This window comes from Chanos chanos, chromosome 3 (genome assembly GCF_902362185.1).
Source record: "Chanos chanos chromosome 3, fChaCha1.1, whole genome shotgun sequence".
In the NCBI taxonomy this organism is placed as follows: Eukaryota; Metazoa; Chordata; class Actinopteri; order Gonorynchiformes; family Chanidae; genus Chanos; species Chanos chanos.
Window position 1 is genome coordinate 48,008,997 of NC_044497.1, and position 26,489 is coordinate 48,035,485.

Consider the following 26,489-nt stretch of genomic DNA (forward strand, 5'->3'; position numbering starts at 1 on the left):
CAATAGTATTTTAATTGTAATGCATCATAAGATGAAACGACCTGCATATTTATTATAATCTAACCACACATGTTACGTCACCGTAGATATTATAGCAGTACGCATAAGTATCCTCTGATCATTAATACATAGTGGAAATCTGAGCTTCTGAATTTTTTGTAGGTCATTTGAAGACAGTGTCATACAAGGGCCTCGCTGACAACGACAGACATACAGAACAGATCAACCTAATGTGACCGCAAAGAGACGTTGCGTGGTTCTTATGGCCAATCAAAACTCAAGTTGAAGATCATGCAGCGGGAAAGGGCAACCTTTGAAGTCCTTTTTAAATATGCATAAAGCGTGTTTCAAACCCTCCCACGAGCACAGTAAGTAAAACCACGTTTCTCCCCCTCTTCTCATTGCACTCATTCATGCAGTTACCAAGGTGCTTTACGGATTCCATACACAGCAAGCTGCGATACTAAACTTTTCATGAAAACTTAGCATGAACAGCATTCAAGCGGCGCCCCTCAACTGAAGCGTGGACCTTTCTCATAAAATACTGAACTTGTCATTGAGTTGTAGCTTACTGGTTGTGCGGGTTATAAAATCCACAGAAAAACAAACGCAAGACCTACGGAAACGACAGCAGACAGTTACCACTCTCTCATCACTAATTTGGATAAAGCAACGGTCTTGGACGAGCCTATCTTCAACTTCGTCAGCACTTGTTGTCTTGAAGCGGTTAACATACTGTATGTTCAATTAGGTCCACATTTCATGTAAACCAGTGAAATTACAAACTAAATAGAACTTCATAGATTTGGAATACACCTGCATCATGACACGAAGATCTTGTGCGATGTACGCGACCGCAATTATCAGCGCACATCTGCTGATTGTCGGAATTGCTTTGGTCGTGGGCCAAGTCTTCCAGACTTTAATTCAAAACCGTCTGAAGGCGGTAAGTTCTCGCGTAATTATATTTTGCATTCAGTTTTTATTTACAGATATATGTGTCATTAATGTTAGGCACGTGCTAAACTTCTGACATATGTTACTTCCTCATCCTGAAATCATGAATTTCCTTAAGAATCTCTTACAGGTGTCAACGTAACTTCATTATAACGGATGTCTCATTTTAAAGCATGCTTTAGTCAGTATCCAAGAGGAACGTTCAGCATGTTTGTCCAAAAAAGCGACTGGTGGTAGATGCACATGTGAGCACGTAACTGAACTGTGCACCTTTGTTTTACATTTTGCCCCCGTAACATGTGTTTAAATCTTTGCATATGGACCCAGTGTTCACAGGGATTTACTCTTAAGAGCGTTTTGCCCCTCAGCAATTCAGACTTCTCTCACACATGGAAACCGCTCTCTGGCTGACTGTTCTCTGTTCTGTCAAATGAAAGTGATCATGAACACTTTATCTGATTGGTTTAGCCTTGCTTATTAAGATCATTTTGAAATATATGGGTCTCTCGATCACTCTGATCAGAAAGAGACAAAACCTGCGCAAGGTCTTGTTTTGCCTTCAGACCAAACTGTGGTGAATGTCTGTTTTTGAAGTTGTTCTGCTATCATGACATCTGGATCACGGATAACAGTGACATTATGATCAAAGTAACTGTGGGAAATTGAAGTAATTTGCTATAGCCTAATTGTCCTACACCCCACAATTTGTGGTTCTGACATCAAATATACACTATATTTAGGTCTCATGAAACAGAAATAAAGTAATTGTTGTTTAGTTTATAGTATTACTATGAAAACAAGACTCAACACATTTAAGTTTATTTCAAGGAAGCCCAAGAAAACATTAAAATTCTTGTTTGTCATTTTAGAGAGAGAGGAAGAACTGCAAAAGTAGTCATGCTGTTTGACAAAGGGTGTTGATTTGTTTAAGCATGGGTGTTCCACTGACATGGGAAATGCTTCATGTGGTCCAAGAGGCATGTGTTTTGTTATGATAAATTGTTTTCCATGGCCAAGATAGGTCTGACAACATGGTATCTCTCTCTCTCAGGTTATTCTGATTGTCTGCAAAGAATAGTTATACTTCTAGGAATCACCAAATTATTTCTGTTGGTTGGTTCCGTTTATTACTATAATGATGTGTTTTAAACAGCACAGACAAAAACTGCATGCATAGTTGATGAGATCTGAGACGTTGTCCTCAGAATTGCAAAAAAAACCCCAAAACAGTTGATTTATTGTAACTTTACACCTCTTAATTTTAGAAATGAACAAATCAGCATGCATTGTAATGCTTTTTATTCAGATCAGGGAGGTCAGAAGAGAGGGCAATTTACTGTGCAGCCTTCCTCCTCTTTTTCTTCTTTTTTATCAGCTCTTGTTGCCTCTTTTACCCTCTTTTCTCATCCTAAGAATGAATGGTCACCGTTAAGATTCCTTATGGTAACTACTCAGAAACCCACAGCCTAGAATAACACTTAAGGAAAACACCACTAAGCATAAAGCCCAGCCCAAGTGGTTTGTCTACACCCAGATAAGGAGTTCTTACTCACCCAAAAGCATGTGTCTAGGCTGTGGTGCTACATTGGCTAGAAGAACATGAAAATGCAGAGTAATCTTTTTTTTTATTGAATGGGGAAGTTTATTTGAACAGATGCAGCCTGACAAAAGTTGGACTAATACAGCAATCTGCACATGTGGGTAAAACAGGAATCTCTCTTTTGAATAAGTGGGAAGAGACATGACTGATGAGGTTCACATTGCTCATGATTTTGCCTTAGCACGAATGGGAGTGTGGTAAGAATCTGTTGAACAGGCTGACATATGCATATTCACAAACAATGGGCCATCTCAGTGTCAACCTTCACTCTATATCCTAAAGATAAAGATTGAAATTGGTATGGACAACAAAGACATTTGTGCCCTAAGGTATACCCTGAACTAAAACATCTGCAGACTATTTACCTCTAACCTTAATTGTAATGATGTCCTTTTCCTTCTTTCAGCAGAAATTTTCTGTAGTTTCTGAAATTTGTGAAAGTAATTACCTTCCACACATTTGGAACAAGAATGTATTTAGGGAATGAATGTGAGTGTGAGCTGAGCTCACAGTAAACATTCTACTGAATGGTTTATATACAGATTCATAAAGATTGAGTTTGGCATCAGACATGCTGTGTTAGAATAAGCTTGTGGGCTTTGCAGTTTTGACATATTCTTTGCTTTAATCTACAGTGAATTACCCAAAGTTTGTTAAGCCTCACAGTAAAACTATGGCACTGGGTCAGTGGGTTTATAGCTTACATGAGCGCTTTCTCATGAGCTAGGAAAAAATGTCTGATCCTTTTTATCCTAATCAACGCGTCAGCCAGTTTGGAGGAAGATTTACTTTGTTTATGGCGTTGGTAAATCAATATAAATTTGAGCATCAGTGTTCTCTAAATACATCTCAAGGGAAAGAAAAAACAGGGGTCATCTGGAAGACACTATTTTTTGTGCTGAGTCTGAGCAGAGTGTTGCACAACAGTTGCTCTGTTCTAGATATGAAGCATTCAGAAATAGTTCCAATTAGAATCATGAAGACAGTGTGCGATTTGATGAAAATTTTTGTAGAATTATGTCTGATTATTTCTTTGTAACACAGTGCAGACAAAGGCCGGTTCCTGAGGTTCCCTTTGAAACAGTTGTAAACAGATGGTCATATGATCACCAGGATAGTGCAGCACAACAGTAACATATGGAAAGAGTTTTCTGGTGTTTTTACTACTCTTCGGGTGTGTTTGTTTCTGTGTCTGTATGTGAGTGTTAGGGTTGGGTATCACTTGTGTTTTTTCCAATATCGGTGCTAAAACGATACTTTTAAAACAATGCCAATGCCTAAACGGTGCATGAACTGATACTTTTTTTTAAAAAAAGCACAAGACGATGGTCGCTGGTATTAAAGAATACCTTTTTTTATTTCTAAGGTCAATTTGAATTTCAAATTGGACAGTACATTAACTTAACACCTTATACCTTAAATATTTAAATACCTTAACACCTTAAAAATATAAATATAAATAAATACAAAACGCTTAAACATTTTCCATCACAAATCCACATAATAAATAAAACCTAACCCAACTACAGTAATTTAACAATAAATAAAAGGTGCAGTAATAATAACAGCAAAATACATTTTGTGTTGGAATTGTTTGTGGGTCATGCAAGGGGGTCATGCAAGCTCTCGAACACGGTGCATCCCTCTGCTTTCAAGTGTATCCTGTGAGTCTCCAGATGCTTCATTAAATTTGACGTGTTCCCCCCTTTACATGCAGTTGTTTTTAAACGTTTGTTGCATGTCCCGGTGTTGTACGACAGAGTACAAGGGCTACGTTGGGGGAAAAAAAATTGAGATTTCAATAATAAGGCCGTAATATTATGAGAACAAAGTCGTAATTTTACATGATGAAAGTCATAATATTGCAAGAATGAAGTCGTAATTTTAGGTTACGTGTTATTTCGAGGTGAAATAGCCTATCAGAAGAGCAGCCTGCCGCCTGTGTTAAAATGAGGAACATGGAGCATCTGCTGAAGTTGCACTTTAGTATAGTTTTCACGAATAACAAAATACTTAATCTTTTGGCACATCAGCACCACATTATCATATGTGTCAGAAGCAGGCTCAGGCTGGCACTGACTGTCCTCTCGCCGGTTTTGTTGGTTGCTCGTAATATATTTTCCTAAAAATTATGTTTTTTTTTTTCCCTCAAAATTTTACGATGTTTTTCTCATAATATTATTACTTTATTCTCATTAAATAACAACTTTATTCTCTTAATATTATGACTTCTTTCTCCATTACGACTCTATTCTCGTAATATTACAACCTTGTTCTCGAAATCTCCGAATTTTTTTTTCCTCCGTCGTACATTGTCCCGGTATGCCCCATGGCCAGTACATCACTGTGTCGTAGTGTTGGAATCCTTTCAAATGAAATACAGCCACACTTTAGACTGTTTAACCGTAGGCATTTTATTGGTGTTTAAGGTAGCTACTAGCTAATGGTAGGCGTCTGCTGCCATCAGAGCAAGTGTAATGTTAACTAATGATGGTACGTGACATGCAGTGCTACTTCTGTTGCCTATAACATCCATTTTGACGCAACAGAGGGCAAATGTTTCAGTTAACAGTACAGGCATTTAAGTGGCACCGGAGTGAGGTAGATACCGATCGTATGGGAACCGTTGCCATGTTGGCACAGGGTTTCAGTACCCAAGGTGTGTGTGTGTTCACGCTCATGTTTCTGTTTGTGTTAGAGCTCTTGAAAGTATGTGTTAAATTGTTTGTTAGTCAGAGTTGAACAGGGTCTACAGAAGCTCACATTAAACACCTTTGTTAAAATGCATGTGTGGCTTTAGGCTTGGAGTTACAGGGTAGGGATGGATTGTCCAAGCACCTGGCTGTGTTCCTGTAGTAAATGATTGCGAATGTGCACAGTATTGAGCCACCATTCAGTAAGTATCGAGTTTGCGAAATAAAGTGGTTGAAGTGCGAAAGGGATCATGGACTTTGATGTTGAACCTCAAAAGAGCAGTTAACTGTAGGAAATGGTTAAAATTAGTTGATTTTCTGACTTCTTTAAGAGGATCATCATCTTCACCTAACCCCACCTCACCATGTCGAGCAAGGACTGCTGTAGGCCACGCCCCATGATATAGGACTAAAGTAACGCATGGACAAGTTCCTAATTATTCAGAGATATCAGAGAGGAAGACGTTCTGGCGCCTGGACGACGCCAGCTGAGTGTCACCTCATTTCCCGCATAACCTGTGTCCTCCCTGTCCTTTGGCCTGGTGTCAGTACCACAAACTCTACCTCTCAGACCAGACCGTCTGGTCTGGAACTGCCCCTCCCCATTGATTATAAACCTGTGCCAGTCATGTCACAATGCAAACCAAAGGCACCCCCTCCCCCGTGAACTAGCAGACCCGAGCTGAGCTGAAGTGTTGCACCATCCTGAACTACTGCCTGAAATGATTTTACTTTTCTTGCATAAATAATATCATCATATCACCATTACCCAAGTCAGTCTGATGACGTGTGATTCCTAGAAGTACTAATATTCAATTTCATGGGTGATTATCAAGGCTTTAATTAGAATGGCCTCTAGACCAGTAGTGGTTTAAGTTAGACAGCCTGTATCAACTACTCTGGTTCATACTGGCCCTCTTATTTGTCTTTTAATCCAGTCGAAGTAATGCTGACCTGTGACCAAACAAATCATAGTCCAACCAATTTGATGCTGCCATGGGCCCTGTATAAACCCACTCCCTGGACTTTACCTCTGCTGAAGTATTTGACAAAAGTAAATTATGTAAGAAATATTTGTTTAGCCTATTTCTTCATCTAGTTATTTAGGTCATCATTTTTGGTGTCTGTATTCCCTCATATGTATTAGGCACATCTATCTGTCCCCTTAGTTATCAAATCCCATCCAATCCTGAAATAGCGTCTTAGCATAGTAGGGAAACAAAGGAGAAAAGGTGGTTTGATTATGCACAGTAAACACAGCATTTGCTTCTCATAGTGGAGATTGATCTATCAAGATCAGATGTAAGTATATGTGCAGCTTAACCACTTCAGAATAGGTCTACCACGTGAAGCAGTAATGCCTACCTTTTGTTTGTACTCCTAGAGGTATCCACCAGGATTTACAAAGACCATCCTTCTGTTCAGTCTAGGGGATTTGCTTGTTATACATTCCTGTAGCCGTCCCCCAACTGCTCATTCTGCTTGCACTGCTCTGCTATTCCCCGTTTTCTGTTTCTCTATTCACATCCTTCATTCAAAGGAGCCCCCTTATAAAGCTGAAGTGATGGACAGCGTGAAACCAACGGGCTACTCCCTTTATGTGTCTTAACCTCTCTACCATACTTATTGGCAAACAGCACTAGAGTTATTTGCTTGAGCTAGAGCTTGTATTCGGGTCATGGAAACCCTAGAGCCAACAATAACCACCAACAGTGAGAGGGACATGGGGCCCCAGTCTACAACAACAGGCTTTTTCCCTGAAAATCCATGGCCAGAAGTAGTCTATCATAGGCTTTACGTTAAAGTGTAGGTTTATTCAGTTTTTTAACAGCGATGTGTTCTCGTGCAAAATAACTCTCTACGGATGGGAATTTGACGCATCCCACTGGTTCTGATAGCTGAGTTTCAAGATTCCTTTAATTACCACGCTTATCTGGAACAGCACAGAAGACCGTACTTGTGTATGTTCTTGTGTTTTGTGCAAAGTCCCTGTGTATGACTTTGGACTGTTACCGATGCGAACATTGCTCGCAAAGCCCTGTAATTTGTGTACCAAACCATGCCTTACTCTGACTTACAATTTAGAAGAATGTCCCTCATTAAATCTGCTTTGCACACACATCTTAGTTTCTCAGCGTGCTCTTAACAGTACTTGCCCAGTCCTATGCATACCAATGTATTTTTAACCATTAATGCCAGCTCTTTTTCAATTTCACATACATGCATGTTAATTAACAGAAATTAACCCCCCAGATCCCATTATGCTATCCTGGTAATGTTAGCATTGCCTTAACGACACAAAACATCATTAAGCACAACAGTTTCCATTATGTCTCTGTTCTATTAGCTTTATATTTCGAACAACCAATTAAGATACTATTTTCCATTTTTAAATGTCTGAATTGTTCTTATGCATGCTTTATGATCAAATCTGTGCGGAAGCATGGTCTGCACACGAGCCCTCTTGTGTCAGGCCTGACTCTGTATTAAAGGCGCTTTCCCACAGCCATTCCAGTGTCCTTATGACTGCCTTCCCTGGTTAAACCACTTATCTAGACATGAGAATGTGGTGTGTCTTTTTTTTTTTTTTTTTTTTTTGGAACTCAACATGAGAGGAAACTTCACACCCACAAAAGTTTGGTCTGGTAGCATTTCAGGCACTTTCTTTTCAAATGTATTTATGGAATTTAAAAACATGCTAGAGTTTAGCTCAGGTAGAATTTGTAATAATTTCAAACATAAAGATCAGACAAATACCTTTTTCTACTAACATGTGAATGATATGCAGAGGCATATCATGATAATATGCATGGTGCCAGGAGTGAGTTATTTTTATGCCTGTCATTCACTGTGATCCTTGCATGAGGTTTACTGTTTCTTTTGTTTTATTGCAGTTGTCTCTGTCGTGTATTTCCATTATCACAAATAGACATTAGCAGCACTGATATTAAATTCAGTATTGGTGGTCAGCGGTAACCGAGCACAGGGTTATATGATTGACTTGATGCTGTAAAATTACAGTTGCATATGACTTAAATTCTAACTCGTGCAACATATGTCGCTGTAGTTTTGAAGTCCTGGAATACACTGTAAATGTTGGATGTTTGTAATTTACAGGAGATTGTACTGAAAGAGGGCAGTAGGGTGTTTGAGACATGGAAGAATCCACCTCCTCCTGTCTTCATGGAGTTCTTTTTCTTCAATGTCACCAATGCAGATGATGTCCTTGCCGGGAAAGACAAGCCCAGTGTTGTTGAGGTTGGACCTTACACCTACAGGTAACCGATCCATCATAGCCATGCCAATCATAATACAACAGACAGATTTCAGTGACAAAATCTTTCATTTGGATTAAATAAGTTGACTTGATTTTCTTTTTCTTTTTTTTTTCTTTCTTCACTGGGTACTGTGTCAAATATGCACCAAAGCAATTTCTCTCATATGCTGCATTTGGGTATGCCTATCAATAGGTTGTAGAATTCAAATCAATTATTACATTTTCCCCAATTTGTTTCTGTTCGAGGAAATGTGCTGTACTAGTCAAAGGTTGCTTTTCATGCAAAACAGGAGTGTACTGTATAAAAGTATGAGTGCTTATGAACCGCTGAGGAAGTGCTGTGTAGCCCAAATGTAAACTCTCTTAATGTGATATTAAACTCTAATCTAATAGAAAGGGGGCTTGGTTGGGCATATTCCACTGAGATATCAAGAATGGTTGTCAAAGATAAATATTTGGCATACCAATTGTTCAGTGTGAGGTATTAACACAGTATAATCTGCATTTGGATCTTATTTTGACAGTCTGCCAGAACTTTACAGGAAACAGTGGTTTGAATAAAACTGAGTACATACCCACATTCCAGTATTTAACAAAGCTATTAGCCATGATACAGAAGGAAAACTTTTTTTTTTCAGACTAATTAGATTGCCCATCTTTGACCAAGTATCAGAAGTCTGTGCTCTTGTTTTTCTGTATGTCTCCCTAAATTAACACGAAGGGGAACACAGTCATTAAGTACTTGTAGCAACCTCGTAGGTCTAGTATTGACTCATTGATTTGTTTGTTTGTTTGTTTTCTAACAAGTGAACATAAACCCAGCTGTCAGTTTCTGTCATTTTGACTTTGAGTGGCAATCACTTGTGCTACACTACAAAAATCATATATTATTTACTGCCAGTCTTAATCTGTTAAAACTTTCACATATCAGACACTCTAGATCATTAGGAAGACCTACTTGCACTATTAATAGGTATGCCTGCATACCGCAGGTCACACATGGTTTGTCCAGAGTTTAAGCTGGAAAGGTTGTCAACCAAACCAGTGCAGCATAGATAAGTCTGCTGCAGTGCAGGAGTCTCTGCTCACAAAACCAACAATTAATCCTTACATTTGTTGCTTCATATTTGTAGGGTAAGCTGGATTTTTTGTGTTTGCCTAATTATTAATATATATATATATATATATATATATATATATATATATATATATATATATATATATATGTATATATGTGTGTGTGTGTGTGTGTGTGTGTGTGTGTGTGTGTGTGTGTGTGTTCTATGTGTTTTTGACGGGCCCATTCCAAAGTTCATGTCAGTGAAATCATTAGGTTTACATTCAGCTCTTGTTTAATACAAATAAACTTAGTGCATCATGCTCCGACTGGTTCATATTTTCCAGGATTGTGTGTTTGCATTGTGTGGTCCGTGTAAACAAGCAGAGAGGTCTAGCAAATGCACCATTTCAGTATTTAAGGACATTGTCTGTCCCTCTGACATTTTATTGAACAAGACATGAATAGTATACAAATTCATAAAAATACACAATTTTTCTGCATCTGACATATGGAAACAAACAGAACTCATCATCGTCTCTGTTGCACTTAAACTGTACTGAAAAGGACTTCATTTTTGTGAAATCCAAATATGTATGAGAATGAAACAGGGTTTCAGCTAGGGTTTTTTCTTGCCGGTCAGCTGTCCAGAAACAGTTTATTTGACCGGACAAATTTGAAACTCGCTGGTTATGTTTCATTAACAATCTATGTTACAAATGCAAATATAATACACACCTAGGTTGACAAGAGAATGACAACGACCTCAAATCAGATTGACTATTTAATGAACAGTAACGATTGAGCAAAACCTCAACATTAGCTGATAAAATGTAGGCTATTATGAAACATCTGTAACCTGTAAAATCTTTAGCCTGTTTCTGCAGAGAGAAGTCTGCCTCTGCTGGCACACTTGACATGGGCAGAGCACAGGCAATTTTAGCCAGTGTAGCCCAGTCGTGGTACAGCTCACTGAACTCATAAATAAGCACTTTGCAAGCTGTTGCAAAAGTTAAACCCCCATTACCAAGTATGAGCATTATTACCAGACATTTTGACCAGCAAGTTTTTAATTTAGTGGGTTTTTTTTTACCAAATTGTACCAAGGAAAAACCGGTAATTCCCGGCTAACGGACACCCTGGTATAAAAGCGTTATTAAAGTCTGATATGAATGTATGAGGTGGCTTGCCATGTGCCTCTACTCATGGCTAGTTAAAGCAGATTTAGCATGCCAGTCATCAACCCTGTTAGTGCTGGTTTGTGAGAGGGTTGACACTCATGGATGGTTGAGACACAACAACCAAAGTTTTATCCATATTGAACTCATATGTTAGAAGGGTGACATGTAAAGTTGAGAAAGTGTCCAAAAGTTGAATCTGATTTGAGTAGGCTATAACAACATTCTGAGATGACACAGGGGGCTTTTCTGATAGATTAATATGTCCCTTGTTCAGTGTAGTTGCAGAAATATCACAATCAAGAAATGTTCTATCACAATCTTAAAAATGCCCTCCAGTGACAAAATGATGCAAATATTTTCTTTATGTCCAAGATGCTGAACCTTCACCGCACATACATGATTCTATTAATATTAAGAGTGCATTGAAATATTCGCTTTGTCATGTCTATAACTAATATCTCCCTCAGGTCACCGGAGATTCCTCTTCTCCTTTCATTATTTTCATTTAAGGATACATTTATCAGCAATTATTTTGAATGTCTTGTCTAGCACAAAGCGCTTTTTAAGGATAATTAATTAAAAACATTTGGCCTCTTATGCAAACTCTTTTTTATATGTTCTTATATTTTTTTCTTGAGTATTATAAAAAACTAATTTTGACAAAATCTCACACATTTAGGGAAAAGAGCGCTGCTCTTTCTTTTCCCTCAGACCATCTTTTCATTTTCAACATGATCTCTCAGATGCCATTTTGTTTGAAAATGGTATAAACAAGGTGGTTTGAAGAAAGTTGTAAATGTGTAAGGTCAAGTGGTGGGTTAGTATTAAGGATACATACTTTGCAACTTTTATCTTGTTTTTGTGATATTTCATACAACTATGAAATGAACTCATCCTGTGACATGTGCATCAAATATTGAAGCTTGTTCACTGTGCCAATATTTAATCCATCTCATGACACCCAGTTACCAAATGTTTGAGCTATATTTAATGTCCTTTGGTATACCCTCCACTAGAGAGTACAGACCAAAGGACAATGTGACCATGGTGGAGAATGCGACCAGAGTATCTGCCATCACTCCAAAGACTTTCCACTTCCTACCAGAAAAGTCAGTTGGAGATCCTGATCTTGACTTCATAACAACTGTTAACATCCCTGCAGTGGTAAGTTACATTTTCTTTGTCTGCATGATAGTGTGTGTTGTACACCTTATTTTCCACAAAATGCTTGTAACAGCTCCTAAAGAAAAAAAAAGAAAGAAAGAAAATGAAGACAATAATGATAGCAATAAACTAATAAAATTCCAAAGCTGTTCTACTCTAAACTTTTCCACAAAGGACAATACAAAAACAAAGCCTATAAGAACAAACTAAACAGGTAAAAGAATGCCATTGTTAGGGTTCCTTCTCTGGTTATGGCTAATTTTCATTTTGTTCTTTTACTTATTCATTTTTCTCTGCCAAACTTTAAATAAACCTCTATCAAAACCTGTTGCCTTTATGATACCGTTTCGAATATTACTGTGTTACTGTATTAAGCCTAAGCAAACAGCAGTTAGTTACTGCATAAAACTACTATAAGAATATAAGCTGAAAAGCATAGACCATAGTAAATTAGCTAGGTTTTCCCATGAACTCCCTTGTCCACTTGGCAAGCTACATGATACCTTGTGCTGGTAGGTGTGGCTAAAGACTGTTGTGTTCTGGTGTGGTGTGTGGAATGCAGCACAGCTGTATGGGATTTATTATCATTGATATTTTCTTGTTGTTTGTTTGTTTAATTTCTGCAGAGAAATTACATTTTTGTTGCTTAAATTAATTTGATACACAGCAAAAGCTTTGTGGAACATATCCTTTTAACTGATAACTAAATGAAAGTTGAGTTAAAAAGCTAACTTGAACTTTATGAACAGTATTGTCTCTATTTACATTTTTTGTTGAAATGAAAGCACCTTTCTTTTTCATTTCTATTTTCTCTCTTTCTTTTCTTTGAAATATGTCTCTAACTTGATCTCTTCCTTTGTCATCTCTCTTTTTTTTAAACCACACAGGCAGTGATGAACCAAGTGAAAGGCAGTTTTTTGAAGGCCACCATGCTGTCCATGTATATGAACTCGATAAGTGCTGGCGTGTTCACGACACGTTCTGTGAACGAGCTCCTTTGGGGTTATAAGGATCCTCTGCTTTCATATGTCAAAACCATGAAGCCTGAGGTGGATGAGTACTTTGGCCTTATGCTTAATGTAAGCAAGGAGCAGTCATGACTACAAAATGATCATGGGTATTAAGATGTGCTTGAAGTCACAGTCAAAAAGTCAATTACAGTTGCTGAGTAGGTGGGACTATGGTCTGTAATTAAGCATGGAAGAATTATTATGGATGAATTCAACTCCTTTTCTGTCTCCTTTATTTTTCATTGTTTTGATGGAAAATAAAGTGCTGGAATGTTTCAATATTAGTATATGATGAAGATCTTTCAGGAATGATTGAATGTGGGTCTTGTCTTACAAGTATTTGATTAGTCGCTAGTAGTGTGTGGGTGACCTTGTCTGTTGGTTGTTTCTTTATAGAAAAATGGAAGTAATGATGGAGTGTTTGTGTACCACACTGGAGAGGAGAACTACTTGGACTATGGCAGAGTTGAATCCTGGAAGGGGGAAAAGTAAATACCTTTTGCCTGAATAATTATCAACTCCACCTGCCCTCTGTGTCTGTGTAGTGACAACACTTTCATTAATGAAAATATCTAATAACTGTCATATTATCATTATCATTACTAAATACATCCATTGTTGTTGATGCAGGCAGTTCAGTAAAAGCATATCGCAGTTTGCACTAACATTACTTGCATTGACGATGGTGGAAACATGAAGATATTTGTACACAATACTTGAGGTTTCTCAAGATTTTTTTACATCACTACATTCTGACATGGTTAGACAGTGTGCATCTTGCCAGTTTTCCTTTTCTGAAGTTATTGGAGATCTTGATTTACTCTTCACAGAAAAGTTTGTGTAATTTCAAAACTCCCTGTGCCTGATCAGCAGAAATATTTTTGAGAGTTTGCAAGAGAGAAAAAAAAGAAGAGGAAAGAAAAAAGAAATGAAGAAAGAATTTGAAATTTTATCCAGCAATATATCAGCACCGTAGAGACCTGTTCCTCTGCGAGTGATTACAGGACAGCTCAGCTTCCCAACACCCATTGACCAGTCCAAACTGAATTTAAGATGTTGAAAACCTTTCATTTCAAAACTAAACAGACAGTCAGGGTGAATGCGCTCCATCCGAATTTTAACAAATTAGGATTATTTCATAATAATCAATCTCACTCTATGAGAAGGACAAGCATGTGACCATTCTGAAGTATTGACACATGTAGTAGTTATGAACAAACTGGAGTGTATGGTTGTATATATTAATGTACACTGTCCCTTCAATACCAAAAGACAGTATTTCTCAGGTCTGCTCTGGGATGCTCTAATGCCTAACACTAACAGTATGGCTGATTTGAGAGGTCAAGGGAAGAGAAACCAATATCTTAGCTGAATTGGGTGTGATAATACTTTAACATCTTATCCTTTTCTCTTGCATTTCTGTTCTGTTAGACTGAGATGGAGACCTGTTGGCCCCTTGCAATTTTCTCTTTGGTCCACATTTTCACAGTCTTTGCTATGTGAACTCTTACATAACATTTTGTCATCTGAGACACACGCAATAACTTTTCCCGCCAATATCTTATGTCAATCAATATGTTGTACTAATGTATCTGCTGGCATAGTGTGTATTGCTTCATTTTAAAAAGCAGTCTGATGAGCAGGGTGTTTTTTTGTTTGTTTTTTTTTCTCTAAAGTTTGACCTCTCTGTCTTTCAGGCAGTTGTCATGGTGGGCATCCAACCAGAGTAACATGATTAATGGCACAGACGGCAGCGCATTTCACCCCTTTTTGACCAAGGAAGAACGTTTGGATGTCTTCACAGCAGACCTTTGCAGGTAAAAATTCATTTTAGGTTCCTGACCTATCAACCGCGATGGCTCGGTGGTTAGCCCTGTTGCCTCGCAGCCGTCCCAGGTCCTTTCTGTGTGGGGTTTGCGTGGGTTTCGCTCCGGTTTCTCATAGCGTGTGCGTGTGCTCACTGCTCTAGTGTGTGTACCCACTGGTGTTAGGAAGCTGCGGATGCAGAGGCTGCATTTCATTGCTCAGTGCGCGTGTCAAAAATAAAGTACTTCTTCTTCTTCTTCTTCTTCTTCTTAAAAGGAAGAACAAGAAGAAGAACTTTTAATGTAGGAAGAATACAAAAGAACACCCGACCAAGTTTTAACGAGGTGCAGATCAACAGGTAGTGAGAATGGAAGGGAGGCCGATGGTCACACATTTTATTTCTCCATTGTATAGTTTATTAATTCCACACAACACATAACGAAGTTAATTTCACATAACAAAATGCCTTTGTTGGGAATATTAAAAGTTAAATTAAAAAATGTAAAAAATGGAAGAAGAAAGGGGAATGGAAGATTAAGGTAGATGTGAAGAGAAGGCATTTTATAGATTAGACCTCAGCGTGTTTGGTAATAGATTTAGCTCTGTCAGGAACATGACAACAGAATCAGGGAGGGTCTCTTACAGCATTACTTTTCACCTGATCAGATTATGTTTGTTTTAAAACTGAAGAATCGGCTGTCGCTGTCCACTTCCTACCCTTTGTTTGGTGGGACTTGACTCAGAATTTAAGAATTTCCTTTCAGTCAGTCAAGACCACTATCCTGATGTTCTCATCTGTTTATAAACAAAACATTGCTGACTTTCCTATGCAACGGAGCCAAAATGAATGAAAAAACAAAAAACTTATTTTAAACAACCAGATGAATAAAAACATGCACAGAGCTGGTAGCTATCCAGTTTGATATAGATATTTATCCTGTTTAATAAAAACATCCGTAATGAGCATCTGTCAGTCTATTGCAGTTTTTTTTTGTTATTTCCACGGCCCCTGATTCACTGGCTCTGATGCGTTAGATAAAGGCGAGAAGAGATGATGAGTTGAATTGAGTTTGTTAGCTAGCCAGCTGAATTGAATGAGAGTTGCCATGGATGACATGTCACAGTTTTAGTGGACTTAGTCTTTGACAGGGTTTCTCTCATACGTTGTATGATAGTGCAGAAAAAGGGCAGTTGTGGTATTGTTTCTGGTTTTAAAACCAGGAATAGTATACAGGGGAGATGAACTTAATAAATAAGTTTGGTGTAAGACTGTCAGTGAGAGGACAAGTTACTGCCTGTACGCTTGTGAAAGGCTTCTTGCTCTTTTTCTCACCACTGTACTGCAACAACTGTTTGTATATCATTCCCCTTAAAATGTCTTTCTTATCACGTTTCATGCTCATTATCCTCTTTTTTTATACCAGCTGTTAAACCAGTCCTTAGTCCAGCTTGAACATGCTTTTGATCAAACGGCAGTAAATCAAGATGTCTCAGACCTTGTTTGACTTTTCACCTGGAGACCAACTGCTGTCTCTGGTCATGCTGGTGTCTATTTCCAGTACGAACTTTGACCTAAAAAAGGGGGGGTTCACACGGACCTCCTCCCCTCTTTGTTAAGAGGCGGAAAGAATCTGTTGTACTGTTGTGACGCTTGTACTCATAGAGGTTGGATGCTTGTCAAATCAACTTTTTTTTTGTTTCCATAACACTTTCACCTAATTTGTCATAAGTGGTCCCTCCGTCTTGTGGTCAACAGGGACTCCCTGTTCGCTTCAGATGGCTTTTGACCTGATTTTAAAAGAGGAAAAGGTCAAAGCACATGTTGTTCAACCTTACTGCATGCATAGTTCAACTATGATCATTACCCTGGGACAACAGAAACTCTGGAAAGTTAATTTCCCATAATCTTGTGCTACTGAGTGGGGGGGGGGAAAAAACTGTACAAACACCAGACAACGCATCATCCGTTTCTTCAGAGAGCCGCACAAGCTGCTTAACAGCAAATGCTGTGAAAAAGAATTTAGTATATTTGTAAAGAAATATTCGTGTTGTTGGCTCATTTATTTGCTAGGGTGTAGCCAGGGTATGGTCTGATATGGTCAGGTTTTTTTTTTCTAATATAATGAGCTTTGGTTAAAGAGCTTTTTTTTCCAAAGCTGAATCTTTTCATTAAGGATCAGTGAATGCTAGGCATTAGTTGGGGTTATACAGCTCTAACTATGGCAGTATGCCAGGGAAGCTGTGGATGTTTTTGTTCTTTGTAACCTACTAATGACATTGCATGGAAATTATATGTCTATGCGATAATTGTGCAAAATCCCCTAAAAATCTCACTGTCACCACATAGCTGAAGGCAGCAGTTGACATTAAACCACTGTAAGAGTCTCTCTGAATATAAACAACGTGCCTATGTGGGTTTGGGTTTTAAATAAGATGAATCTAGTAATATGCTCACATGTATTGAAGATGTAATAAAAGACCTATATCTGATCAATGTAGCTTTTAGTAATTTTCCACTGTCTCTGCTTCGTGACTTGTTCACGTCGTAAAAAGAGGAATTCGGAATTAGAAGGAATTTGGGAAACATAAGGTCAAGGAGAGGGCGAAGGTGGGCGGACGCGAGGACTAATGCTTCACGTGTTTTAGTTGTCCGTGGGGTCACAATATGTGGCAAGGAGGATATAAAAGCTCTCACAAAAAGGAGTCTTCGAAGCTCATTGAATTAACCATTGTTTGGTGTCTTCCCAATCACTGCTGTACTGCATGCAAGGGAAATAAAGTAGCAGGTGTTAACGTCTCTGACTCCAGTCTCGATACTGGACAAAGAATAGCAATGTTTTGGTTTGGTTTGGTTTGGTTTTGTGGTCATCTGGCGTTGTTTGTCTCCTGTGATTTGTGTAAATCTACATACTTCATTTTCCGTCCTGTTTAATGCCACACTGTCCTCTGAATGTTCTCGTTGTGTTCTCAGATCCATCCACATGCGCTTTGAGAAGGAAGTGGAAGTGAAGGGCATCCAGGCATATCGCTTCACTCCGCCACGTGAGGTGTTTGCCGACCCGTCGGAGAACCCTGCCAACGCTGGCTTCTGTCTTCCAAAAGAAAAATGCCTAAAAACCGGTGTGCTCAGCATCAGCGTATGCCGCAAAGGTATGACACCAAGTCTTTCCATCTATCCTTCAACTTGCCACTGCTCATCGTAACTTCCATGTACATATATGGAAATGTCTGCTGGTTCATTGCTGTGCCATATCACATTTGATAACCACCTAAATATTGAAATATAAGGGAAATATAAAAATGTATAAGCATGTATTAATTGACCTGTATAGCTGAAATAAACGTATGTTAACGGTGATAAGGGATGCCAAATATTAGGTGACAAGTTAGAATGATTGAGCTTGAATAGGGCTACTGGAAGCCTGATCAGACATTTTGGACATTTTCCTCTGAAATCTTCATTGGACTTCTCACAGTGCATAAGTGTATCTGAAGAACATCTGATATTACTTCAGAGAGCAGGTGTTCACTCACCAGGGCATTGCCTTTTTTGTCCATCCTGGTCTTGTTCTGTGCTTATGAAGCTGTATTTTACTAAAACCCCCTCCACACTCTAATGGAACCACTCATGTGACATGCCGTGCAGCTCTCCCTACCCACAAATCCCACATTTGTACCCTTACCCCACTTCCTCCCCAACCACCGTGTGCCCTCTAAACCAAGTCACTTGATCAGACAATAGCTTTAGGACATTCTTAATCTGCGTGCGTGTGTGTGTCTGTGTGTGTGTGTGTGTGTGTGTGTGTGAGAAACAGAAATTAGGAGATTTGTGGGCTGCAGTATTCTCTCACAGTTCAGTGCCCTCTAGGGATGGTTACTGTTTAGTAATTGGAGGACAGGGAAACTTAGTCAACCTTCAACACAGTGTAGTTTCTACTTCCCCATTTGACCTCAAAGGGCGCATGTGACTTCTCTGTATGGAAATGACTGTTGTTGCTATGGAAAGGTCTTCTCCTACTCAGGTGACAAGAGCTGTAGGACATTTGCCCACACCCAACACCCCACAATGCCCCCCCCCCCCCCCCCCAACCCCTCTCTCATTCCTTCTCTCTCTGTTGTCAAACATACGAGCAGGAAAACTGTCACCTCTGCCCCACATTCAGTCTGTCCCACTGACACAACACAACTCTGGTTTCATTTTTTTTTTTTTCCCTAACGTGAGGTCACATTGAAAGTATGAAACTCTTTATTCTCTCATGTGACTGTCACGACTCTTGATCTAAACCGCCAATCTGAGCAACACAAGTCATCTTATTAACCCATTGGAGTGAAGGTGGCCTGCAGTCCGATGGGTTTGGGCACCTGTTTCTGGTTCTGCACGTCAAAAAGGGCGAGCTGTTATTGCTGGAGTGCTGTTTGCTTGCACAGTTTCATTTACTTGTTTAGATTATTCAGCTTATCAGAACTTGCGCCTAAATGTTGCCTTTGTCAGAAGGTTACTCCAGAGAAACACGCTGCAGGTCGACGGCGAGATTTCCAAATGACTTTTGAATCTTAGCCTTCAGGGATGGTCCTGATGAGTCCTCATTAGACAGATGAGCTGTGTTATTTTAGGACTGATCATTTTAGAGATAGTTGTCAATGTAGTGTTTAAAAGTGAAAGAACAGCCAATTCATTTAAATAGAATGTTGACACTAGCCTATTTCTACATCTTTGATTTTCCGTTAAAACTAAACACAGCCGCTTGTCAGCAATATTTTACGCGACACATCTTTCAGGTGTAATCTTTGCAACGCGTTCGTGGAAAACGCATGATAAACAATGCGGAGCAACTTTTGTTCACTCAATCTGGTGATAGACATTGTGGTTCTTTTTGTCTCTGATGATGAAACAACTCATGAGGCCTTGAAGAACACATAGGGTAATTGTTCTGTGTATAAGTGTTTGAACACACTGGTCATTGTCTGTGGAAGTGTAACAGGATGGAGCTTTATAGTGTGCAGACATAAGGATATGGTCACTTAGACAAAGAGTGATTTTAGTGCAGCATATACTGTTCAACTCAAAGCCTTGTGTGGGAAACAGGAAAAAACAGAGATGATGTCTATGGGAAACAAAGTCAAGGACGACATATTAATGATCTTGCCATCCCATTCAGGAATCAGTGCCTCTTTTCCTGTCGAGCTGCGGACAAGAAACAGATACACAAAACATTGAAAATGTAATATTTTAACCTACTATTATCCCAGTCATATGATAAAGAAAAACTTTGTGATGGAGTTGCTGCATGATGTTACAATTCCCTTGCTGTTGTTCTATGGAATGATTTCATGTTTTAGTGAATGACTGATAGCAAACCTTGTCTGGCATTCTTTGGGAAACAAGTGAATAGGATTTCTTAATGCTGGCTCCTGAAAGGATTTGTATCTTTTTCTAACTAATCTAAAGTCTGTAATAATTCTGGTAGAGGTTTTTGTTTTGCTTACAAATAGTGTTTCTCGCTCAGCCTCGCTCCCTCTCTCTCTTTGTATGTATGTGCACGCGCGTGTGTGTGTGTGTATGTGTGTGTGTGTGGGGGGGGGGTGTATGCGTGCGTGTGTTTTTACCTATGATGCTCTCATTATCTTTATGCAGCACCTAGACTAGAGCACTCCTTTCCTCTCCTCTTCTCTTCTTTTCATTTTCTTTTTTTTATCTCTCAATCACAGGTGCCCCTGTTGTCGCCTCCTTCCCTCACTTTTACCTGGGTGATGAGACGTATGTGGATGCCATTGAGGGACTGTCTCCAAACAGGGAGCACCATCAAACTTTCCTGGACCTGAACCCTGTACGCAGCTGGTCTCAGATCAGTTCTTCTGAATTCATTCATTATTTTCTTTACCAGTTTAAGATCAGCAAAATCACTGATCCCATCTAATGATATCATTCGCCCACTGCGTAAAGCTCCTAATGAATGTAAAGTAAAATGGAAGGACCGATAGTAAAAACCATCTGACTTTTTGTCTAATAATACGTCATAATACCATTAATAATTTAAGAACATGTTTTTATGAGTAACCAGAATGTGATTTTAGTCAGTGGAACATGTCTCTGTTGACATACTCAGTCATGCCATCTAGTGATGTAAGTTTGTAAGTACAAGAAGAAATTGTTTGAGTAATGTAAATAGGAAGAATATAGCATCAGAAAGATTTTTAATTCTCTAATAATGTGATGTTCAAAGCCAAGGTTTACCCAAATCAAGGCAAAATACAGCCAGTAATGAAAACCGTTTTCATCAGTTTCCTAAACTGAGTCTTACATTTGTTTGCGTTTGCGCTGAGCAGACCACTGGAGCCCCGGTCCGCGCCTGTAAGAGAGCCCAGATAAACATCTTTCTCGAGAGAATCAGTGGATTCCCGTGAGTACACGCGTCTCGCCTGTGATTGTTTATTCAAAGGCTGTGAATGTTTGTGTATAGGCATGTTTGTGTTTGTGCTTGTGCAATTGCACTTGTTTGTATGTGCCAGTTTTATGGTCTGGCCCTTGATTTACCTCTAAGATGAAACATCCAAATGATCTCTTCATTCTCCACAGCCAAACAAAGAAGTTGACTGGCATCGTCTTCCCGGTCTTATTCCTTAACGAGGTAAAACTCCCCATTTTAGGAGAATGTTAATTACGACCGATTTTACTTCCATGCCCCTCATTTGTTTTCTCACATCAAAGACATCAAAACAGCATCACCAAGGCAGACAAGACTGGTTTAAAAACAGTCATAATATTCCTTAATCTCAGAGGATTTGTAATGTTCTTCACACTGACTCTGAAGAAAACGCGACTTTGCTCGCGTATAACGGAATTTTACGAATCGCCTGAAAATACATCTTAAATGTCATGTGTTTGTGCTGTGTTTTAGTCGGTGGTGGTTGACGACGTGACGGCTGCCAAGCTGCACAAGCTGTTGCTAATGGTGACGCTGGTGTCACACTTCCCCTTACTCATCGTGGGGCTGGGAGTCCTTATGTTTCTCATCACCCTAATTCTCATCATACAGTTCTGCCGGGCCAAGGTAACTTTATTGTGCGTGCATGCGTGTGTGTGTGTGTGTGTGCGTGGTAACAAAAGAGAGAAAAAGAAAAACAGGAAAGTTAGCGACTTCTCAAGGGCTGGGTCAGTTTTTTATGCCACAGTCAACCGCAGTAACACTAATAAACTTTCATGATTTCTTTTTTTAGAAAATTTCGGCGTATATTTCCCTCTATCCTAAGTTGACACGAACAGCCAGTAATGAAGCAGTTTTACTTCCAGGCTTGCCTATTGTTTACCTGACTCCCATGATTTACACGCCATGATTTACATCAGTAACTCGGAAAAAACTTTGGATGTGATAGTAATCACACGGCAGCAGTTGTTTTCCTGCTGATGATTTCGTGTTAGTTTGTTAGTTTGTAAGGGTGGAGTCAGTCAGATAGCACAACAGAAACAGAACATCTGCCAATGTTCACATCCGACTTGTGTTTTTTTCAATAACAGACTTTTCGCCTGTGTTGAGGCATTTTATTACTCAGTACAAACTCATTTGGTTGAACGTTTATCTTTTTTGCATATTTTTTTTCTCCTAATAAATAATTGTATATTTTACACCTTTTGTCTTTTTTAGGGTCCTTAGCAGAATGCTTTAAACAGAGCATGAGTAAATGTTTATTGAGACAATTCTAAATATGAAACAATATGAAAAAATAACATTATTGACCGTATCACTCTGCCCTACTTTACCTTATGAAAATCAAGGACAAAATTATCATAATATTCCCTCCCTCGGTCCTCCTTTAGCAAGTCAGCAAATGTTTTCAAAAGCAGAAAGAATTTGACATTTTTGAGAGACCCGGCTACACGTTCACGTGATGTGAAAGTTCCCATTACGCGTAAAGCTTTCGAGACAGTAGAAGGGAAGGAGGGGCACAGTCTTAAAAGATGTGTAATAAATATGGAAAAATATGCAGTCACACTGGACAGATCTATTCTATCCCAAATTTCTCATGGCTTTTCTGCTCTGTTGCAGTATGGCTAAGATTTTTGGTTGGAGACAAAAGAACTTTTGATGAGCTGTGAGACTTGTGAGAATGAGTCATGAGTAAAACTTGCATTTTGATACTTAAAAGAAAAGTTCTGCCAATTCAAAAACTTGTGCCAGTATAACAGAACCAAACCTGGGATGATCTCTTAACTGCTCCACAAAAGCCCTACGGTGTACGATTTCTATTGTATTATGTTGGTTTTGATCAACACTCTCATTGACATCCTTTCATTAATGTCGTATACGTAGAGAAAACTACAAACAGTGAAAAAATAGCATCCCAAATGATAACACAGCATTTGGGTGTTGTCATTAGAGTCTGTGCCCCTTTATTGGACAGTAAATAACCTAGTAGTGGCTTGACAAAGAGCAATAGGCGAAATGGAGCTATGCTAACTCCCTCAACACGGGGAAACAAAGCCCATGAAATTATGACAAGGCACATGAAATTTTGACAAATGTTATGTGGTATCAGAACCGCTTAGTATTCTTGTCCTGCAAGTCTTTCTGAAATTTTACTATACATGTATTTAATTTTTATCCTCAGAAACCAGATCAAGAAACAATATTACATTTTTGGATGTTGCAGTCATTTCAACATTTTTAATCGCCTTTCGTAAATTTTGATTTAACCATTTAACTTAAAGTTCTCTAAACTGAACTCAATGTTCAGTCTGTGTGCCAGGGATTTCACCTTGCCTTTTCACATATAATCATTCAAGTTTGAGTTTCTGGGTTAGATGTGTTTATGATTTGTTTTTCTTCCTACCGCAGACCCCAGGAAAGAAGGACACAGTTTACTCACCCGTGAGCAGTAAAGAAAAAGAGGAAGACCCCTTGGAAAATAATACCAAGAATGGCACCTACATTGGCTTGTCCCCTGTGGAGATGCCAAAGTCCTGAGCTGCAACGGACGTTGATTTTGGGTCCTGTGTGTGTGATTGAGTGTGTCTGCAAGAGTGAGCGAGTGAGTGAATGAGCAAGTGAGTGAGTGAGTGAGCAGGTGAGTGAGTGAGTGAGCAGGTGAGTGAGTGAGTGAGTGAGCAGGTGAGTGAGTGAGTGAGCAGGTGAGTGAGTGAGTGAATGAGTGAGTGAGCAGGTCAGTGAGTGAGTGAGCAGGTGAGTGAGTGGAGGGGGGGGGTGATAAAATGTTCTAAAAAAAACTGACAGTTAACTACATGATCTGTTTCTGATTAGGTCAGTTTGGTCCCAAGTGAGATTGCACAGTATTCATTTTGTAGTATGTTTGTGGACAGAATATCATTTTAAATGAAGACTCAATGAGGAAATTGAGGTAAACATGTATAAGAAAAGAGCTGATGAAAGATAGTCGATTTTGCCACCAGCTGTGTTATAATTAGGACCATCACTACTTCCGTTCCTCCAATTTCATTTCATTTTAAGTGCTTGAAATAATGTGAGGAATGAGAACTTTCAATCTCTTAATCTGGAAACTATAGATGATATGAAACTATGTCACCAGACATGCATCACAGAAAGTTGTGTTTCTGTTTTCGTATTTTGAATTTCATATTAACTGATGCATATCTCCCTATGTTAAATCTTCTTTTGTTTTGTCCATACTGCTACACAGAGCCATAGCCTTACACTGGAGATTTCTAGTGAAATTCTGCAAGAGAGAAGGGCTTGATTCCAGGGATATGTTCAGCTTTGTTCGTTTTTCCTAGTTACTGAATTTTATTTCGCTGAACAGCATGAATGTTCAAGAAGTTTATGAAAGGTCTACAATATATATATTTTAAAGGGTTTTTTTTTTCATGTTGTCTTCAGGGCTTTTTTTTTCAGAATACAGGGAATCTCACCACATGGTTTTCCACCTTACATAATGACATATTGTATTATTCAGATTCTGATGTTACATTCACTTAGATTCTGACCACATGGTCTTCTTGAAGACCATCTGTTTTTGGATCACAACACTTTGTACATATCCTGTTAAAGAATATTTGAAATGAGCAGTTTTTACATGTTTAGAAACACTGCCTTGCTGAGTTATGAAGATAAAATATGTCTCTGTTTTCAGAGCGTTTCTCATCTGAAGTTAGTTCAGTAGTTTTCATTTGGTTTCTGCTCAAGCTGTTAAATAAAAGAATGACATAACCACTGAAACTCATGTATGTTACTAGATAATTTTTCGAGCTTTCTTTGGTGCAAAAGTTTGAGAGGCCTGATGTGATGTACCCAATGCTAGTTGCATTATCACTGACTTGAAAGACAGTTAGATAAGCCTAAATGCATGTATCTGAGCCTTTGTTTCAACACTGTAAGGCCCAGTGCAGTTCAGAATGCCAGTCAAGAAGAAGATCAGCAAGATAGAGTTATATAAATGTGTAAGCTGTCCCTTTTGGCATCTGAAACAATATATCTCAACTCAGGGACTCTCAAACTTTTAAGTCTCATCTTGGCTGACGCTGGAACTCCATTGAAGACTGTTCTGATGTGGTAAAACGTAGACATCTCGGGTTTACCGCCCCTTATGTGCTCATACCAAAGAACGCTCGTCAGTTCCAGATAACACACGCCGTGGTTTTTATGCATTTCAGTTATATATAGTCATAGCATTTTTCATTTATTGACATTTGTCATCAAATATTGAACTTTTAGTATAAAATATAACATTACACATTGCTGTTGCATATTTAAATATTAAGGACATGTCAGTTGTTTTGTTGCTCAATAATACTCGCAATATTCAAATACCCGTGAATGTAAAACCCACATTAACACATTAACACATATCTGAAGTGTTCAAAGCTAATGTTATGTTAAGTTACGTCATACTTCAGGTAGGCAACCTTTGTCTGTCTCATGCTATTTACTAATGTTCAGGACATCAGTTATGACGTTTTACTGAAGCCATAAAATATGAAGTTTGTAACATTTCTTCTTTTTGGATGTGATTAATCCACATGCTATAAATATGCAAATAAACAGTCAGCATCAGCAGAGTTCAACATCTGTTTTTAAAGGAAGATGAAGTATCCAAGAACAGTTGAAACACTGATCTCGTTCTTAAATAACCTGTAGATGCTGTTGATTAGACTTAAATAAACTGGTGTCACTCTTTTAAAGGATGCATCTAATTAAGTTCTCCAAAATCAGTTGTAGTCATTGTCTGAGATGTCATTTTTATACTTGGATCCATTTATTTCAAACTTTTTTTTAAAAAACATTTCCAAGAGAAAGACACCTGAAGAAAATGTTACATACATATAGTTAATAAATTAGAATAATATGCTTCAAAACTGCTTTAGACGAGCTGTGTAATTTTACCAAAACTGCAGGTAATCCTCATGTATGACACAAACTACAACTAAATTGTTGAATTTAAGACTACATAAATATTTGTACAATATTTTTGTATGTGAGATGAGCCTGTTCATTGTATTTACAATAAAGTTAAATAAACATTTTAATCGGTATCAAGCTGTGATTTTTTTGTTAACTGCTTGTGTTTGACCTGCTGTGTGGTTTCATGGGAACAATCCAGCGTTTTACCCTTGCGCTGTATAGCAACGCCTGATTTAGGTTAAAAAGTCGTGTAATCTCGTCAGTCATGTGCTGCCACCAGGCGGATGCATCATGAAATTGCAGTTCATTATCTGTGGATTTATTCACCAGTATTTTATTATTCTTGTCATTTTATAATAATAGATCACCTAA

General features: G+C 38.6%; 1 protein-coding gene across 1 annotated transcript; it reads left to right on the top strand.

Moving 5' to 3' along the window:
* The first annotated feature begins 391 nt into the window (after positions 1 to 391).
* Positions 392 to 23,807, top strand: scarb2b (scavenger receptor class B, member 2b). The gene is made up of 12 exons (XM_030770030.1): positions 392 to 946; positions 8,368 to 8,528; positions 11,782 to 11,929; positions 12,817 to 13,008; positions 13,336 to 13,427; positions 14,637 to 14,756; positions 17,717 to 17,895; positions 20,455 to 20,573; positions 21,073 to 21,146; positions 21,323 to 21,374; positions 21,645 to 21,797; positions 23,580 to 23,807. The coding sequence occupies exons 1-12, from the start codon at positions 824 to 826 to the stop codon at positions 23,706 to 23,708; spliced, it is 1,542 nt and encodes a 513-aa protein (XP_030625890.1). The 5' UTR covers positions 392 to 823; the 3' UTR covers positions 23,709 to 23,807.
* The last annotated feature ends 2,682 nt before the right edge of the window (positions 23,808 to 26,489 follow it).